The sequence below is a fragment of the Capra hircus genome, chromosome 2 (genome assembly GCF_001704415.2).
Source record: "Capra hircus breed San Clemente chromosome 2, ASM170441v1, whole genome shotgun sequence".
NCBI classification, from domain to species: domain Eukaryota; kingdom Metazoa; phylum Chordata; class Mammalia; order Artiodactyla; family Bovidae; genus Capra; species Capra hircus.
The window spans coordinates 26257116-26275316 of NC_030809.1; the positions used below are offsets into that span (position 1 = coordinate 26257116).

Here is an 18201-nt window from a genome sequence, read left to right on the forward strand (position 1 = left end):
TCAGGTTCATTTCCCACATACAGTAGTTCAGGGATAACCCAGCCAGAGAGAAACCATCTTAGTTAATCAGTGCACTAACTCCAAGGGCAGCCAGGCAATTCTTTCCCGAGAAATCTGTCGATTATCAGGCTCTGACCCAGAACATTTCTGAGCATAAGTTCACATTATAACTTTATGATTTTCCTCCCTCCTGCTTTCTTTCTAACAGCCTCGCTTTTCTATTTCATTTCCCCATCCTGACTATCGGAGTTGAAAGAGCCCCTTTTTATGGAGTGGATGCTAAAGTGCTCTGTTAGGCAATATATTTATTACCTGGAGTGAAATGGCTTTTCACAGCCAGGCAACTGTCCTAAACTCCTTGCTGCCTCTACATTTAAGAAAATCACTCCTTGCATTGTGCTAGACAATGGCTCTGTGTCAACCAGTAAAGGAAGAGAGAGAGAAAGTGTGTGTGCGTGTGTGTCTGTTGGGGCAGGGAACCTTAATACAGCTAATGAGCACATTTCCGGTTTTCATTTTCTTCAGATGTTCGGTGGTTGCCATGTGTCTGCTGCATGCAAGTCTGTTCACTCGGTTTGGTATTACTAACCTTGGGTTGCCTTTGATGGAGGACATGTGTGTTCACTGTATCGAAGCTTCACTTGCGTTTATACCTGAGATCCAATCTGGAATAGCTTTGGGAACGGATTGAGGGAGAAGAAGAAATAGGGAAGCGTGTGTATGTGTGTGTGTGTGTGTGTGTGTGCGTGCGTGCGTGGCACACACGCACTACCATCTCCAGACACCTCTAAAAGAGATGCCAGGCTGTTAGATGGCTGCTTCCAAGAGGTACTCTGCTGAATGAGCTTTAGCAGGAAGATTCCCTTGTGTGACATGTGACTCTGGTGGGTCTGGTTGTGTCCCTTGCCACCGGCGAACCTGTCAGATATGGTCAGGTGGGTTTGCAGCCAGCTCCATTCCACTTGCAGATCATTTATTTCACTTTTTCTCTTTTTTCCCCTCTGAGTTAGGATTTGGAAGTTGTGTGTTTTGGGGAAGGGCAGGAAGATGACCCAGCACAGCTCTGTGGTTCCTCAGTGGTCATTTTTGGATGTTTGTTTTCATGTTGTTGTTGTTGCTGTTCCGTCACCAAGTGGTGTCTGATTCTTCGCAACCCCATGGACTGTAGGATGCCAGGCTTCCCTATCTCTTACCATCTCCCAGAGTTTGTTCAAGTTCATGTGCAGCTTGTTTTCATATATATTCACAATTCAAGAATGAATAAAAATATACGTTTGATTTAGGACGACCCCTAATCTCTGGTTCTGCAGACCAGCTTTGTTAGATAAGATTGCGCATTTCGTGAATGCTGCCTCTTTTCCCTGGAGATGGCACATTTGTGCCATTGTCAGTCATGCAGAGCTTGATGACAACTGGCTGGAGATGTGACAACTACAGTGCCGAAGCAAGGGGTTAGTCAGCATGGGTTGATAAATCTCAGAGCTGTGTTTTCTCCCCAATTATGATAAAACACCCAGTGGAGGACAGTTTTTTTGTCCTTCTTAGTAGAAAGGTTTTCTACTCAACAGGCAAAAGCGGTATTTCAACTCTTGTAAAATAGTTGGAAAATGCCATCCATGTCCTGAGACTATTGTGGTTTTATTTGTATGGTTATGTTCAAACTAGAAACTCTTTACTATAATTAAGTGGTACTTTTATTTATATTGGAAAGTATGTAAATTATTTGCCTTCTGGCGTTCCCTGCAGTACCCTTGGAAGAGTTACACTGTCTCTTCCTTGTATATATATAAAAAAAATTAAAGATAAGTAAGACAACACTCGATACTTTGGAGGTGGGATGAGATGTAGCTCCTCTGAGCTTAAGAGGAGATTTTCCAAAAGCTTTTATGGCTTGCAAAAAAATAAACAAGCAGATATAGTATAGTATCGTGTTAGGGGCTCAGCTGAATCCAACTCTTTGCAGTCCTGTGGATTGTTTGTAGCCTGCCACGCTCCTCTGTCCAGGGAGTTCGTCAGACAAGAATACTGGAGTGGGTAGCTACGAGGGAATCTTCCCGACACAGGATTCACACCTGGGTCTCCTGCATTGCAGGCAGATTCTTTACCATCTGAGCCACCAAGGAAACAAGCAGATAGCATTCTCTATTGTTGTTGTTTAGTTGCTCAGTCATGTCCCACTCTTTGTGACCCCCATGGACTGTAGCCCACCAGGCTCCTTTTTCAGTGGGATTTCCCAGGCAACAATACTGGAGTAGGTTGCTATTTCCTTCTCCAGGGGCTGTTCCTGACCCAGGGATCTAACCTACGTCTCCAGCATTACAGGCAAATTCTTTTCTGCTGAGCCACTAGGGAAGCCCCAGCATCCTCTACACTATAGGCTTTCTGAGGATTGGCTACAGAAGCTGTAGAGGTGACCCTGTGGGACTGTGGACTTACTAGACTTTACTTTAGAGATTGTCTTTCTAAGACAGATCATATGCCCCCAAGATGCTAGAGAGAACCATAAAATGGGATGTGTTTGAACTGGGGATGAGGACAATAGGGATCTGGAAGAAGGTAAGTCAATATTTCACAGTTTTCTAAGATAAGATGATATTATTGACTGATGTCACCAGTTTTTTCCCACTAATGTAAGATATTATCTTCTCTTTTTTTTTGGTCCCAATAGCACCCTCATCCATTGCTTTGGTCCAGGCTAAAGAAGTTACAAGATACAGTGTCGCTCTGGCTTGGCTGGAACCAGATCGGCCCAACGGGGTGATCTTGGAGTATGAAGTCAAGTATTATGAGAAGGTATTACTTGAATGAACAAGGTTCTTCTCCTTTCTCCCTGCTACCCCTCCTCCTTTTTACCCTCCTTCCCTCTTCCTTCCTTCCTTCTCTTTTTCTCTATAGCTTTGGCCAGTTACAGATTCTGGAATACTATTAAATCTCAAAGCCAAATGTATTTGGCTTTCCAGTCAAGTCCAATTGTGAATTTTATGCATTAAGTTGCTAGTCTTAAAAAATAGAAAAAATACATTATGTTCTAATATAACTGTATTTTTTCTTACTAGTCATGAAAGTCAAGATAGCTAACAAGATCTAATCTATAAACCTTCTATCAGGGAGAATGACTCATAAAAGTTGAAATAATGATCTGTTTAAGTAGATGACTGCTATTCAGAATCAAGGTGTGGATTTTGATGACTTTTAATAGAAAATCGGGGAAAGAAAATTACATTCTGCAGCCTCTTAAAGTTATAGAAAGACATTATTTTTGCAAATAACTCACCTCTTAAAGGATAGAATTCTGAAGAGAGCTGTCTGCATTCAAGGTTGTCGAGAAAATGAACAATTGTCTTCTCTTTCCATTTTAAAGATAATCACTTATTGGTTTCCTTAATAAAAGCAGGAAAAGGACAAGCTTTTTTTTTCCCCATTGAAACCAGATTATAACATTTTTGACATTTTCTAGATGGAAAATAGAAAACAGAAAAGGGACCTTCTTACAGGTGTTATTTCTGTTAAATTGCTGGGTGTGGAGTGAGTAAAGCCACCAACCATCATCTAATGTTCTTTTCAAAAAAAAAGGTCTGGATATGGTCAATGTCAATAGTGATCATACCTGAACTTCACATTTCTTTTAACATCTAAGTCACAATAGTACTTCTAACATTGAACCGAATATAGTGTTTAGAGTTCATCAATCTCCATTTACTTTCAGCCTCTGAGTGGACTGGCTCAGCTGCTTTAATATTGTGTCTAGAGTAAGTGGAGGATTTATTTTGCCACCTTCCTTCATCTTATCCTCTTGTAATGTAGGATCAGAATGAACGAAGCTATCGGATCGTCAGGACGGCTGCCAGGAACACAGATATCAAAGGCCTGAACCCTCTGACTTCCTATGTTTTCCATGTCCGAGCCAGGACAGCAGCTGGCTATGGAGATTTCAGTGAGCCCCTGGAAGTCACAACCAACACAGGTAATGAGTTCTGAGATTCTTTGTACAATCCAGGGCAAATCCTATTCTGTTGAAATCTAAGAGACTATACAAGATTTTTGGTTAGGCAAAGATTTTGTTTCAGAGGCTATTGCTTAAAATTAGATACCCAATATCTGTAACATAGAACACCTCTTGGTATTTGGAAAAGACCATTTTTCATACCGGTATCTGATCTGTTTTTTCACATGATTGAGAAATATCTTCTTTTTCTCTTGTGCTAAGCCTTTTATAAACTGTGAAAAACAGGATTGTCAGACTGACTAATTGACAGTTGCATAACTATCTTACATTAAGCTGGGGAGTTTTCTCCCTGGGAGGATGAGAGAAGGCACCAAGTTGGTTTTTTTTTTTTTTTCTCTCCTGTTTATTTCTAGGAATCTGTTCAAAACAAGTCAGATCATTTTTTTTTTATTATTTTTTTAAGGCCCTCTAGACAACTACATCAATCTTTCAACATTATGAGTTGTACCAACTGGATGATTAAATCAAAATGTTAATAGAGGGCATACCTATGAATAAGCAATTTACATAACTCCCCTTCATAATTAACAAACCAAAACTGAGCCTAGTAGATAAGAAGCTACTGGGACAGAATTCTCTACGCCAGTTCTAGAAAATGATTTTTTTCACAAATTATTAAATAAAATAAGAAAAAAAAGAAAATTCAGAATTAAATCTGAAGAGGTTTGACATCCTTTGAGATTATCCTAGAAGGCTTCAAGGAGGAAGTAGCTTTTGAGATGGGCAATAATAGGCAGGGTTTTTACTAGTTGGGGTGTGGGTAGGGGGAGAGAGGATCATTCAAAAATACTTGTCCTTTTGGAAATTTCCAAATGTCTTTCTCACTAAGGAATTCATCAGATCCTTGAGTTAGAGTTTAGGTTGAGAGTAGAAAGGAAAAGAAGAAAAGGCAACGAGTGGAAATATTTATGATAGGCCTTCATAGAGTTTTCTGGTCGAAGTTTTGCATGCAATTATAAAGAGTATTTTTGTCTCATTAAGGATGTCTTAGAAAGGAAATGCTGTTGCTTGAATACTTCATGAAGAGCAGGGTAGGCCGTGAGCCTTTCAAATGGTTTCAGAGAGTCGAAACTTGTGACAGTCAGAAGTTCTAACTCTTAGGACCTCACCAAGGTGACGGTTGTGTAACTCTCTTTGCCAGTGCCTTCCAGGATCATCGGAGATGGGGCCAACTCCACTGTCCTGCTCGTCTCTGTCTCGGGCAGCGTGGTGCTGGTGGTTATTCTCATTGCAGCTTTTGTCATCAGCAGGAGGTAAGCACTAAAGCCACTCACTGCCCCCACCCTCTTCCCAGTTTTTCTGAGGGAGCTTTTTGTCTCCTCCACACAAAGCTGAGTCTTTTGATTAGCATCATAAACACAGCATTTGCATCACCAACACCTCCTCTTTGCTTTGATCTCCCTACACCCCTGCTGGAGCTGTGGGCCTTGGTGGCAGCCCTCACTGCAGAGAATCCTAGAAAGACGCAGCTAATTCCAGGGAACCAAACTGAAAGCAGGCCACTGGGAGCTTTCTAGATTCTCTAGGCTGAAAGGTGTTATATTTATACCTCTCTTAAGCCTGGACGGATGGCCAAAGGCCAAAAAAACCCAGAAGACTTGGACCTCAACTTTGAGTTCTGCCATCTGTCACCTGTGTTACTTCACCTCTCTGAGGCTTTGTTTCCTTTTTGTGAAATAGGGTAATAAAATACCTGTCTCTAAGAGCTATTGACAAGAGAGTTTTGATAGGCAAAATAGATAATCCAGCACACAAGTGCTGGTTTAACAAGATACTGGTTCATAATAACAGTCACCAAAGCAAGAAAGCAGGTACTATGCTCCATCTTCCCTTAGGGAAAGCCAGAGACTTTTCCAGAGAGTACCCTTTGAGCGCTTTGTGGGCATGGCATTGTTCTTGGAAAAGGATCTAAAACAGCAATTACTCTATGAGAGTTTGCAGTCTAACTTGGTACTTGAGAAACAATCTAGAAAAGAGAACTAGAATGAGTTTGACAGCATATTGTTTTTTGACCCAGTTTTTCTTATCTTGTCATCATCTCCACCTACTTTCAGCACTGCCTGGAGCCTCCAGAAGAATGGGAGGGGTTTGGGGGGCAACCCACTCCAGTACTCTTGCCTGGAAAATCCCATGGACGGAGGAGCCTCGTAGGCTGCAGTCCATGGGGTCGCTAAGAGTCGGACACAACTGAGCGACTTCACTTTCACTTTTCACTTTCATGCACTGGAGAAGGAAATGGCAACCCACTCCAGTGTTCTTGCCTGGAGAATCCCAGGGATGGCGGAGCCCGGTGGGCTGCCGTCTATGGGTTCGCACAGAGTCGGACATGACTGAAGTGACTTAGCAGCAGCAGCAGCAGCAGCTCGTCTTCAGTGTGTCCACATCTAAGCCTTCTTTGTCTCACATATGGGAACCTTCCCCTTCTCCAACCTTCACCCTCCCTATGCCATCAACTGTTTTATAAGGTGGGGCTTTTAAGAAAAAATGTAGAACCCAGGATGTCAAAATGATCATCTTAATTTTAAATCTTTTCATGTTACGGAAGAGGAAACTGATACTCAGAAAACTGTAGTCCTTGCCCAGAACCACCCTGTTGCTGTAGCAGTAGATCTGCTCCTGGACCGCCACCGCCATGCTCGGCCTCAGGCCACTGTCTGTCGGCACTGTCTCTTTCTGCCTCTTTGGTTGGCCAGCTCATTGGTATCAGAACACTGCCTTTGGCTATTTCCACTGGCCTGGGCCAGCCACCATGATTTTCTCTCACTTTATGATACAATATAATTAGGACGATGACCATATATCTTCATTTGCCTGGGTGGTTTGAGTTGTCATACGTATTTATTAATATCATGTATCTATTCTCACTCTCTAGAATGTCCTGGAATATAGAGCTCGAGCATCCTCACGCTCACATAGTAGAGAAAAGCTCCTTATTGAGTGTGGGCACCTGCGTTTGCCATTATGACTGTTCTTTCTGATGCAAAGTCTATTGGAGTACAGCACTGAATTTTGTCTTGAAGAACTTAAAGCCACCACATTCAGTCCTATCACTGTCATACCCTACACACATACAGACATACATCTAGACATGCCCATTGCCCTCTGTATAATAGCACACCTTAGACTTTGGAAACTTCACCTTGGCCTGAGCAGAATCTGAATTCCCAGAGTTCTTTCCTCCCCATGCTTTTGGTTTTGTAAGTCATTCAAGATGGACCTCTTTCTTGTCCGTTGCCATTTGACTTTGTGCATATACACATGTCGGGCTCATAAACACATGAAAATTACACACCTTAATCTCTATCCATCTGACAGCAGGCCTGATAGAGCAGGATGAGGAGTATATTGAAAGTACATCAGCATTTGCTTTTGGTGCATTTGAAATTTTTACAGTGTGTATAAAAACTTCTGTCATTGGAAAATAAAGATGTTGAATGGGTTGCCATTCCCTTCTCCAGGGAATCTTCCTGACCCAGGGATTGAATCTTTGTCTCCAGCGTTGCAGGCAGATTCTTTACTGTTTGAGCCACCAGGGAAGCCCTTTTACTTTCATTACATATTTCTATATTTGAAGTTTTTACATTGTATATAAACTACTTGTGTCGTTGGAAAATAAAGACGTTTAAAAGTCTAAAAGAGGAATGAAATCATTCATTACTGCCACCTCAAAAAAATACTTAACTGAAATTCAACTCCCCAGAATGCTCAGAACCATTGGAGATAACACTTGCTTTTAGAAAGTAGAAAGGGAACGACAGAGGATGAGACAGTCGTACGGCATCACCAAGTCAATGGACATGAGTTTGAGCAAATTCCAGGAGATGGTGAAGGACAGGGAAGCCTGGTGTGCTGCAGTCCATGGGGTGGCAAAGAGTCAGACATGACTGGGCAACTGAACAGCAACAGATCTCATCTTGAGTCTTAACCAAAATTTTGGTTGGGAGAATTCTCTAGTTGTAGTCTAGATTTCCTTTAGCATGACTTTCTTTGTTTGTTTTTTGCATTTTAAGTTGCCCTAAATACAGCAGTCAGATAGGAGTAATTAGAAATAGTTTGCCTCGTTATAAGTGTGTTTTTTTCCCCATGTTCTTCTTTGACAAAACCAAAAAAAAAGGAAAAGGAAAAGCAGATGAAAATGTAATGCAGGAAGACAAGTTTATTAAAATCTGTAGCTATAGAAAATAGCATCACAAGCTTGATGACTTAATTTCCTTTCTGCTTTTATTGAACACTTTATTATTTAAGGCAGGATTGATCGAATTTCCGATTATGAGTCCCCACCTTATAGAATTGAGCCTGTCAAGTTACCCAGCCATGATTCCTGTACCTTCTTCCCCATTTAAAAAAAATAAGTCACTTTCCAAGGCTGATAAACACTGCTTGGTGATTGGTCCTCAATGGATCACTTTTTAGAAAATGAAATGTCAACCCTTTGGCCTCCTATTGATTCTTCTTTTAGTGTCAGACATAAAGCTGTCAAGGAAAGGCTGCCTGGAGCCAGGTAGCTGACAGGCTTTGCAGTGGCGGGTGCACACTCAGCTGATTTTTTTCCGCGTGCAGGCTGTGTGCTCTGTCATGACGACCGTAGATGTTTGAATGGAATAAGATCAGGTGAGGAGAGAGGAGACAGGTATAGTGCAGACCAAAATCTGGTCCATGCTTTTAGTGAGAGTACAAATGAAAGATGGTAAATGGTATGCCTAAAACCCATGCTGCAGTCAGCCATATGGGAAAGGAACAGATAAAACATCCTTCCCTGGAAAAGGATGGGGCTGCTTCTTGCCTCCTACAGCCACGGGTGCAAAGAGAAGGGGTCAGTTGATCTGACACTTTGTGATCCCACGGACTGTCACTTGGCAGACTACTCTGTTCATGGAATTCGCCAGGCAAGAACACTGGAGCGGGTGGCCATTCCCTTCTCCAAGGGATCTTCCCAACCCAGGGATCGAACCTGGGTCTCCTGCGTTGCGGACAGATTCTTTACCACCTGAGCCACCAGGGAAACCCTGGATGGTCGACAGCAATTTGGATGCAAGAGATGTTACTGCTGATACGGTGACTCCCTATACCTCTGTGTCTCCTATGATGACAGGGGAGGTTAAAGATGTGAATGAGCAGAGACCCACACAGTGACAAAAACTTTAGTCCTCATGATTAGCTCAAAGAAAAATGCTAGTTTTTGTCATTAAAAAATAAAAATGTCCTCAGGCTCATAGCCAGCGTCCTGCTAGTTTTTTTTTTTTTAACTATATAACAATTGTTTTTTATTTCACTGTGTTTACTTTATACTGAGAAGCCTGAGCTTTAGGCAAATCAGAGTTAATCTCTGATTTCTCCAATGAGAAGATCCACTTTCTTCTTTTGACCAACTTGGAAATGTAAAATTTGGGGATCTCAGTGAAAGCATCAGACTTCAAAGTTTATAAATTTTATTTATTTAAAATGCTATACGGAATACATTGACTTAGACCTATTATATGTTTTTACCATCCACATTATGTTGAGGAAATTAACTTACATTTTTTATAAGCATCTTTGATCAGTGTCTTCCTGTGTCACTTATCATATAAGTTATAATTTAAGGATTCTGTCAGCTTTTCAGAGCATGTAATTATATCTACCATCTGGGGTTGTTAGAGGTGCAGCATTTCTTATATTTATGTGATGTTGTCCCTAGAAATCTTCTCCTAGACCGCATATGTACATTCCATTGGCAACATGGCACCATTTCTTTATACTCCTGTAGGTGTACATTTGTGGTTGCCACAGTGTAACTACTTTATTGCTTTTAAAATTGATTTTTGGCTGTTAGCAATGACATCATAAAATGCAGTGGTAAGGTCATAACCTCAGGACTAATGATCCTAGTGACTGGCCGTGTTAAATTCCTCTGACAACTCCCCCCACCCTTTTCTGTTAATGACTTCATCAGTTTACCTCCAGAGGTGTCCTGAATAGTCTTAATTCAGGTTGCTTTAGGTTAGTGTGTCTCCCCCAAATGGTATTTTTGTTTGTTTGTTTAGTATGTATGAGAAACACTTTTAAGAAAGGACTAGAATGCAAGGACAGTTTGGTGATCAGACACAAGTATTGCCTGATAACCAGCCATAGGTGGCTTTTATACTGATCTTCTGACCATTGCTAGTGCTGCTGGGTTTCTAGCTATGTTAGGGTTATCAAGTACCCCTCTTACCTGAATTAAAGAAAAATAGTGAATTGATTTTTTTTTTTTTTTTTTGGTTGCCCTGGGTCTTCGTTGCTGTGCACAGACTTGCTCTAGTTACACAGAGTGGGGCCACTCTTTGGTTGCATTGCGCTGGCTTCTCATTGCGCTGGCTTCCCTTGTTGTAGCACATGGATTCTAGGCACAGGGCCTTCAGTGGTTGCAGGACGTGGGCTCAGTAGTTGTGGTGCACGGGCTTAATTGCTCCCAGGCATCTGAGATCTTCCCGGACCAGGGACGGAATCCGGGTCCCCTGCATTGGCAGGCAGATTCTTATCCTATGTACCACCAAGGAAGTTCAGTAATGAATTGATGTTAACAGAAAAATGAAATGGCTGTGGCACAATTTGTAAAGGAGGGACACGGATGGCTCAGGGTACGAAATTGCTGGCATCTTGTATGTTAAGAATTTGAGGCCTGGAGAAGAGGTTAAACAGTTAACTACAGAAGGTCACACAGCTAGTTAGTTGCTTGATCAGAACAGGAGTCCATCCCTCCTGACTTCCAATATTGCGTCTAGATAGATTATGTTAATGTCTTTTGAACTGGAAAATAGACCTACATCAAATGCTAACATTGACAGTTGTAGCGAACCAGAGCTTCAGGAGTCTTCTCCATGATGTGATGTTGGTACATTTGTGTTCTGTGATTTGATGTGTTTCTAATGCATGCTATTAAGAAGTCAGACTTTGCAAGTTGGTGTTGTATTCTGAAGGTTACAGTTTTCCACTTTGGAGCTGAAACTCTTTTCATAATGCTAAAATAGTTATCATTCAGTCTCTATCTCTCCTGGTGTCCTAATTGGAATATTATGATCACATAAGAATGAATACACTTAAATGTTAGCCTAAATTGGCTCTGATGAAGTCATGTAAATTTCTACAATTAGGGGGCAGATGGTACTGCGGGAACATTTCTAAACAATTTGTGTGCAATCGTACGGTTCACTTCCACCCATTTCAAAATGTTGCTTGTGAAGAGCATTTAGCCATCATTTGGTGCAGGAACAATGACAGCTTAAGGAAGGGGAAAAAGAAGGATGACTTCGATGAATCTTCGTGGGTGATGCCGTTAAACGCTGGAAAGGGTCCTCCTGGAGCCATGCTAGTTATTACATTGCTTTATCTTCTTTAATTTTCACTTTAGCTGAATAAATTACTTACCTTTTGCTAATTAGTTTTGGAACAGTGAACCCCATCAATCAAATCTGTTGACTTGATCAGGGAAGTTAGTATTTTCATAAAAGTGGGCTGTATATTGGGCCCTGCCACACTTCCCTCCACTGTTTTGTTGGTTTTATGGGATAGTCAAGGAGCCAGGAGCAACATGTTGGTTGTGGGGGCAGCACCAGGGGCTCCTACTGTTCCTGGACATTGTCTGTTAATACCCCAATTCCAGTGGGCTTATTCACAGCTTTCAAAGTTTCACCTGCAGACAAATCCCTTTAACTTCGTTGAAAGGTGGTGTATTTCCTTCTGGAGCATTCACTCACAAACCACTCCCCTCTTTACCAATTTTTTGTTTGTTTGTTTGTTTAATCAGCTTGCCCACATCTCAATAATTAGAAAATCTTCCACAAAGGTTCCCTTCTGTCATTCAGGTGATCTGCCTCAGATGTCAGTTTCGCACCCTTTCAGATGGTGTGGTTTCCTGTGGGCTGGCTGACCCAGTGATAAGCTCCAGTGGGCTTTCTTTCTCTGGACAATAACGGACGCATTGTCCTACCCTGAACCAAAGGAGAAAGGGTCATCAGGTGACAAAGGGAGAGCAGGACTCAGGCTTTTTAGTTTTCAAGGTATTATTAAGTAGCTAATAGGCTACAATTAGCCCCTGAACAGTAATCCTTGTGTTTCTTTGTCAGCATTCCTTGTACTCCACTAGAGACTTTTCCAAGTAACACTCCAAGTAAAGTTTCTTTAAAAATACACCTTCTCTTCTAATTTACTTCCTCCTTCTGTGTTTAGAAGTATGAGGAAGGGACGGGCAGGTCAACCTTGTAATGAATGATTCTTGCCGTTCTGCGTTTCCTCTGGCTTTGCACAGATTTCATGAAAGTGTTGATGGAAATCAGCATTCCTAGGCTTCTTGAGACTGTTCTTTCTTCTGGTATCTATCAGGGTTTTTGACAAACTCACTGACAATTTAAAGTTGGGAGAAAAGCTTCCTTGCACAATGCATTTTTTTTTTCTTTTTCTTTAAAGGAAAGAAATTCAGATCAGTATTCTTGATGTAAAGTGGTTTAAAAGATATACTTGTAATTTTAGATAATGCTTTTAGGAGCTCTGATAAGATACAATCTCCCGGGCTGGCAGGGCCCTATCGCACCCTTGGGACCTAGCCACGCGTTTCCCTGACATAAAATGTTTTCAAAGACCCTGACCTAACACGCTTGTATTTCCTTTAAAAAGAGAGGAAAGGGGGGAGGCTTGGAGGGAACTACATCTTTCATACAAGCGTCTGATTTCAGGTTGTTTAAACCTGTTTAGCTTCTTTGATGAAGTGATGGCTTTTGAGAGCAAGTGGAATCCAATTTAAGTGGATTTACTGATATGAAATGTGCTATTACTTATAATTAACTCTCGCCAGATATCATCATGTAACTTCATCTCCACTGTGAGAGGCAGTGAGCTGGATGTGGCAGATACACTCCTATATTTGCTGGAGAGTCATGGGTAAATGCTTGCCCCTCTGCCTCCATCGTTCTCATCTGTACAGTGGGACTGAGCATGTGTCTGTCTGCCGGACTGCTTTCATAGGATTGTTGAGAAGATGCAATGAGATAATAGATGTGATGGTTCTTTTAAAGGTTAAATGCAAAGTGAAAATGCAAGCTGTTATTTAAGACTGAACAACTTGCCTTCGAAGTGAACTCTAGTAACTTCTAGAGGTCTGAGGTCTGTGTTTACTAAGCTGGTCCCTGCTTTGCAAACAGTTAGGGGAGGAGATAATATGTGTAATGAGAGCACTTTGAAAAGTTAAATGCAGTGTAAAAAGGCAAGGTATTATTATTTGCACGGGAATTATGCACGCAGAGAAACCTCTGTAGGCTCCGAGGGTCTGATTGCAGAGCTGGTTCCTGCACTGCTAATAATTTGGAGAGGAATGTGGGCGAGGAGCTGGGATATGTGACTGTGATGGGGCTGTTCTCTGGTCTGTGTGGCCCCCTTTCTTCCATGATCATCCCGCCCTTCTCAGCTTGTTCAAGGTGCAGGGGTTCAGGTTATCGGATTCAGACAGGACCACGCTGCTTCGACCCTCCGTGGCCATCAGGGAATCCTTTGTCACCACAGAGCTTCAGTTTCCACATATGTAAGAGTCTTGACTGACCTCATTTTTAAAGAGCTAAGAAAATTGCAAGATGATTATAAACTGCAATGTAAACTTGACATTTTTGGCTGAAACATAAATGCACATATTTTATTCACTAATGTGGTCTCATTTCCCAACTTTAGAGAGCTCTAACATCAACTGAGTTGATTTTCCAGTTTATTTAATATATTTACCTGTAGACACGGGGCTTCCCAGGTGGCGCTAGTGGTAGAGGACCCATCTACCAATGCAGGAGACCTAAGAGATGCGGGTTCGATCCCTGGGTCGAGAAGATCCTTTGGAAGAGGGCATGGCAACCCATTCCAGTATTCTTGCCTGGAAAATCCCATGGACAGAGGAGCCTAACGGGCTACAATCCATAGGGTTGCAAAGAGTTGGACAGGACTAAGACAACTTAGCATGCACACACGGACACATGTGTACATGTATAATGTATCAGGATTACTGATTAAAGCTTTATATATACTCAACGTTTCCTTTTCCCAAGACTTTTTATAACCAAGTCAGATATCACTTCTATGGGACATTGAGAGTAGAATACCAACTGTAAGACCATACACTGTTTTCTAGAAAAAAGAATTAGCTACAAATGGAAACTATTTTTACTCTTGCAGTATTGTCTACCAATTCTTAAGGAATATAATCCAGTATGAAGCAAATATTTACCTCTTAAATTGTCATTAATAATTTAGGAATTTGTAATCAGCAATTGAAGCCAATAACCACAAAACTATTGTTTTAAGGATATCATATAACATGATAATGAGATAATGAGGTTGTGTGTGTGTGTGTGTGTGTGGTTGGTTATTGTGGTGAAAGCAACAGGGCTTACTGTTGCTTATCACATAATGACCATTATTGCCTTGTGCAGAATTCACCAAGGGAAACTTATTTTTTATTTAACTTTTTATTTTGTTTTGTAGTAAAGCCGATTAACAATGTTGGGACAGCTTCAGGTGGACAGCAAAGGGACTCAGCCATATATATGTTTCACTCACCCCCAAACTCCCCTCTGATCCAGGCTGCCACATAATATTGAGCAGAATTCCCTGTGCTATCCAGTAGGACCTTGTTAGTTAGCCATTTTCAATGTGGCACTATTTACATGTCAATACCAAACTTAGAGAAACTAAGTAGGGAGATTATATGTGGGGAAATTAGCCAATAAATTGTAATCTATCTTCAATACAATACATTTCTCCTGAAGATTTAAAATTCTAATTATATTATAAGATATTTGCTTTATCACCTCAGTTTAATACTGTGGTTAAGAGTAGAGACTCTGGACTCTGCTTGCATTTGAAACCATTGTTTACTATTAATATCAAGGTGACAAGTTATTCACCCTATTATTTTACCTCCCATAAGCCTCAGTTTTCTCATCTGTGAAATGTGTATACTACCTGACTTATGGTAGCAAAGAACTTGTGGTTTACAGCTTCTGAAAATATATATATTTTTTTATCTTTTAATAGACGGAGTAAATACAGTAAAGCAAAGCAAGAAGCAGATGAAGAGAAACATTTGAACCAAGGTACAGAAACTTGGGATAAAAGTAATTTTATTTTTAGAGCATTTCTTGTGTTTTCAGTTTAGAAATGTCTAAATAACATTCGTTTGGCTATTAATATTATTTTCTGTTCATGGAATTATCCAAATAATATACTTCAGCATATCTAACTAAAATAGGTGATTGGTGTTTATTTAAGGTGAGATTAAAGATGGAGATTGGGGGATTTCCTTAAATGCTTTTTCCCCTTATTTTACCCTCCACCCTGAAAAAGTTTTGGTAGCTGGGTCAGTTTTGTAGCTTGGTGGCAAGATTTAACAGGTAACAATTTTTCTGAAGTAAAAATTTTGGGGACAAATACAACAAGGAATTGAACACACACAGCAGAATTTGTGCTATGGAAATCAAGACTGTCAATATTTCTTTAGTAGACTTTAGCTATTTTGATGTTCCAAGTGGCTCCAAAGAGTAAATTCAAAGAACTGAATGACTTGAGGAAGATAGAGGACTCTGAGATGGACAGTGGTTAGTGACTCTTCAGGAGTACCATCCACTAGAACTTGCTGATGTGATGGTAGGTCTTTATCTGCACCGTCCAATTCATTAGCCAGTGACCACACACTGTAGGATACTTGAAAATTAGCTATTCGTGAATGAGGAAGTAAATTTTTAATTTCATTTAATTTTAACTAATTTTCATTTAAATAGTACCAAGTGGTTAATAGCTACCTTGTTAGCAGGGGGCAAGGCAGGAAGAATAATCTTGAGAAAGATTTTTTTGGCTAGAGCATACCAAGTGATGAAGGGTCATGGGATATCCTGTAAATTTCCCTTTGTTCATCTTGTTCCTTTGCTAAAAGCACACTTTCTCATTTGCATGTAGTATATAGTTTTAATAACAAAAATGATATAATTTTTTTTTTTTTTTGAGATGAGGACAAAACTGACAGTCTTGGGAAATCAAGGGGATTGGGCCAAACTGTATCCTATACCTCTCAGTGCCCCAAAGCTCCAGGAGCTCCAGAAGGGAAAGGCAAGGTGTGAATGCCAGTGGAAAGTCCCCACTAATTTCTAATGCATCTTGTCCCAGACATTTCTGGCTGCCTAGGTGCTCACATTCTGAATTCAGCTTACAAGTGACTGTAGGGTGTGGCTGAATTACCCTTCCTGGTATTCAAAGCATTCATGATTCAGCTACAGTATTTTCTTCAACAGAAGTGTCCAGGTGAAATTCAGTGTCTTTATTTACAGCACCTTCTTTCCAGAACTGAATAAAAGTGGAACTCCAATATAGAGTTTGCATTTTCAAAGCCACTAGTAGATTAATTATCCCTCTTGTCCATTTAACCTAGGCTTATTTTGTTTACTGTTATCAATTGTTGGTGGATATGGGGCAAAATGTGACACCTTGTAGCCCGACCATTTGAAACAGTTTCTGAATCTTCCCTAAGGGAAGAAAGCTGGAGATGGTGCATAGGACTTGAGCAGCTGATTGGGACGATATATTTTTTAAGTCATTTTTGTTGCTTTCAATTATTTATTTATTGGCTGTGCCACGTGGCTTTGCGGAAGTCTTAGTTCTCCAACCAGAGATCAAACCCTCACCCCCTGCGCTGGAAGCGTGGAGGCCTAACCGCTGGACCACCAGGGAAGTCCCCAGAACAACAATGTTTAGCTAACACATTCCAAATTCCCTTACGGAGACTCTCTTTCCCTCCGCGGGATAGGTGGTTTTTAAAATGTCATCCTTGAAGTGTGAAGGCATTCCAGGAACTCTGTAGAGCTACAGCCTCTTACGTAGCAAACAATTCTTGTTTACCTGCTAACAAAACATAGAGCGAGACTTTAAACAATTTCCTATGCTATTTTTTTCGTGCTAAGAAAACTTTTCCTGTGCCGAGTATTTTTAGATCCAGAGAATTTCAGTTTATCAGTGGTTCCTGAAAAGTGTTCGGGCTTCCCAGGTGGCGCTAGTGGTAAAGAACCCACCTGCTAATGCAAAAGATGTAAGAGACGCAGGTTCGATCCCTGGGTCAGGAAGATCCCCTGGAGGAGGGTATGGCAACCCACTCCAGTAATTTTTGCTTGGAGAATCCCATAGACAGAGGAGCCTGGCTGGCCAGAGGAGCCTGGCTGGCTACAGTCTGTAGCGTCACAAAGAGTCAGACACGACTAAAGCAACTTAGCATGCACTCATAGAAGTGTTCTGCCAATCTTTTGCATGTCTGTTACTCAGGTGTTAGAACTTATGTGGATCCCTTTACGTATGAAGATCCCAACCAAGCAGTTCGAGAATTTGCCAAAGAAATCGACGCATCCTGCATTAAGATTGAAAAAGTCATAGGAGTGGGTAAGTCTGTATCTATAAGCCTGTTTTCTTTGTAAATATTAAATATAGATATATGTGGATTATATAAAGGCTTATGAATATACTGTGTGTGTCTATATATGTAAATAGCTATGTACCTGAAATTTCCTTAATCTACATAAAACACCAGCACAGTGCTCAGTGTGTAATAAACACTTCACAAATGCTATTATTCTTTTACTTTTAATGTGTTTCTGGTTCAGAGTCAATTCTTTCTCTCTCTCAAAGGTGAATTTGGTGAAGTATGCAGTGGGCGTCTCAAAGTGCCTGGCAAAAGAGAAATCTATGTGGCTATCAAGACACTGAAAGCTGGATATACAGACAAGCAGAGAAGGGACTTCTTAAGCGAGGCCAGCATCATGGGACAGTTTGATCACCCAAATATCATTCACTTGGAAGGAGTTGTCACCAAATGTACGTGGGTCGCTCCCTTTACAAAGCCAAGTTAGAAGTTACTGGCAAATTAAACACACATTTTCTTTCCAGGGAAATGACAGATGGAACAGACCCACTGATTGCTAATAGGAGGAAATCAGTGCAGGACAAGTCATTAATCTTGTAGTCAGTTCTAAATGGGTCTGTGCTGTAGGCTGATACTCTATTTCCAAAGCAGCTTGTGTGAGATTTTAGCAAAATTAATATTGCAGATTTTTAGTATGCCTCGCCATCTTTCAAATGTTTGCTAGACCAAACTGATTGTCACAGGGTAGGCTCAAGCAGATGGTAAGCAAAATAAATTTTAAGTACTTTTCCTATAAAACACT

General features: G+C 40.9%; 1 protein-coding gene across 2 annotated transcripts in view; it reads left to right on the forward strand.

The window, feature by feature from the left end:
• Nucleotides 1-18201, forward strand: part of EPHA4 (EPH receptor A4) — a 161490-nt gene that overhangs the window by 119079 nt on the left and 24210 nt on the right. For both annotated transcript variants that reach the window (XM_005676603.3, XM_005676602.2), the window contains exons 6-11: nucleotides 2669-2793; nucleotides 3805-3964; nucleotides 5148-5259; nucleotides 15035-15093; nucleotides 17306-17419; nucleotides 17666-17851. In XM_005676603.3, the coding sequence (XP_005676660.1) occupies nucleotides 2669-2793; nucleotides 3805-3964; nucleotides 5148-5259; nucleotides 15035-15093; nucleotides 17306-17419; nucleotides 17666-17851 (756 nt within the window). The remainder of the gene's footprint in view (nucleotides 1-2668; nucleotides 2794-3804; nucleotides 3965-5147; nucleotides 5260-15034; nucleotides 15094-17305; nucleotides 17420-17665; nucleotides 17852-18201) is intronic.